Here is a 1827-nt window from a genome sequence, read left to right as displayed (position 1 = left end):
TGATAAATTCGCCAGGGGGAGTTTTTCGGGAGATGTGTGGAAGCAGTTTTAGGTCTGTCTGAGCAGTCTTTGGTTATGCTTGAGACTCTTAATTCAATTTCAAGATTGACTTTTATCTTCGCTGTCTTCTTTCTTTAACGCTTGTGCCTATTTCGTCGTGTTTTGATTCCTCACGCAACTCTTGCTACCATTTTAAATAAAATATCGTGTGAGCGTTGCTGATCAGATGTAAGTTCTCCCAACTTTTTTTTATTTTAAATAGATTAATAAATTATCGCGTGAATATCGCGTGAAGTCACGTGGGAAAACAATAAAATGTTATGATTTCACCATTTCATAGAGATTAAGTTGATATATAACATGATATATAGATTTCGCATTGTCAAACAGAACACTTCTCGTTCAGTTTGCAAGAGACAGTAGGGAAGCAACAAAGATGGCGGCCGCTACTAAAGGTTACAATACAGAACTTACAGCCATCAAGGCAAACAAGGCTTACACCATGGAAGAGGAATATGAAGCACAACAAGAATTATATACAAAATATGCAGAAGATTACGACCGTGTCCGATATGACGATGAATATCAAGGGCCTGAACAAGTCTGTGCATTAGCTAACCAGCTGTTAGGTGGGAGAAAAGATGCCAAGATTCTAGACTATGGTTGTGGAACAGGCTATCTTGTAGACATCCTACTTGATAAGTACGGTTTTGAAAATGTTGATGGTTCGGAGCCTTGTGAAGGACTTCTGAATGTTGGACGAAGAAATGGGAAAATGAAGAATACGTATGTGTTAGGATCGAATGACGATCATTCAGTGATGGGATCTAAAGTATACGACATCATTCTGGCTGTTGGTGTATTTTTCAATACTCCCTCTCATCCAGTCGTTTCTGATATCCCAAAATTATGCAAATTGGTGAAAAGTGGTGGATGGATTGTGCTTAGTACTTGTGACGGCTACCTTAAACCTAGGATGATTGAAGAATTCGAGCAACTAGTTGTTGATGGGCACACAAAGAACTTTACTAAAGAAACTTTTGATGATTATCGAAAAGTAAAACCCGAAGAACGAGAAAAAGGAATCACAACTATTAAAGGAGCTCTTATGAAAATGCAAGTGCCTTAAGGTATTTTAAATTGTAGGCAATGTTTTAATTTTTATGAATAGTTTTTTTTCCCGGTAACGGTTGGAAAAACGGTGCACTGCGATGTTCCGAAACCGAATCGGCGATTATAGTAAAAATATTTGAAAATTATATCCAAACATCAAAAATTGATACAACACGAAACACATTCTTTTCTCTCATTCACATTTTTTTGATAAGAACATGAGGTTTCGATGACCAAAATATTAAGAACAAGTTAGAAACATTTACAGGAAGAACATCATATTTGAAAGTTAAAAAGTTAAGAACATCCGAAGGCTTTATTTGAAACTTGGGAGATTTTGTAACAACAGAATTACCAGGGAATCTTGTGAACATTGATTCATAGTCGTCGTCTTATAAGAGTGTTCTTATAAAAAAGCGTGTTTTCAAAAAGTTGTGAAGAAATTCTTGAAATAATTTTCTTTGATTGCTTTTTAACTTTTAGTCTAAGTATCTAATTGGAAAGCATGCATTTAAACACAATAGTAGAATAGGAGAAGCTTTTATAGGCGTAATTGCCTTTAATCTAATCTGAGCGCGGGGATTATGATTAATTATACTATAGATAATTGGTCTGCTTCAGAATAGACAAACAGCTGTCCGAGAGATTCTAGCTTTTTATAACAATTAAAGTAAAGGCTTTGGGACACGACAAGATGAAAAGAGTCTTTTATCG

General features: G+C 35.6%; 1 protein-coding gene across 1 annotated transcript; it reads left to right on the top strand.

Annotated features, from left to right (window-relative positions):
• Window positions 1-366: 366 nt before the first annotated feature.
• Window positions 367-1292, top strand: LOC136799392 (uncharacterized). The gene has a single exon (XM_067056106.1). The coding sequence runs from the start codon at window positions 437-439 to the stop codon at window positions 1127-1129; it is 693 nt and encodes a 230-aa protein (XP_066912207.1). The 5' UTR covers window positions 367-436; the 3' UTR covers window positions 1130-1292.
• Window positions 1293-1827: the final 535 nt, after the last annotated feature.

This window comes from Clytia hemisphaerica, unplaced genomic scaffold, assembly GCF_902728285.1.
Source record: "Clytia hemisphaerica strain Z4C2 unplaced genomic scaffold, Clytia hemisphaerica genome assembly, whole genome shotgun sequence".
Classification (NCBI taxonomy): domain Eukaryota; kingdom Metazoa; phylum Cnidaria; class Hydrozoa; order Leptothecata; family Clytiidae; genus Clytia; species Clytia hemisphaerica.
Note: the sequence above shows the minus strand (reverse complement) of the source record. Positions and strands in the feature narration are given on the sequence as shown.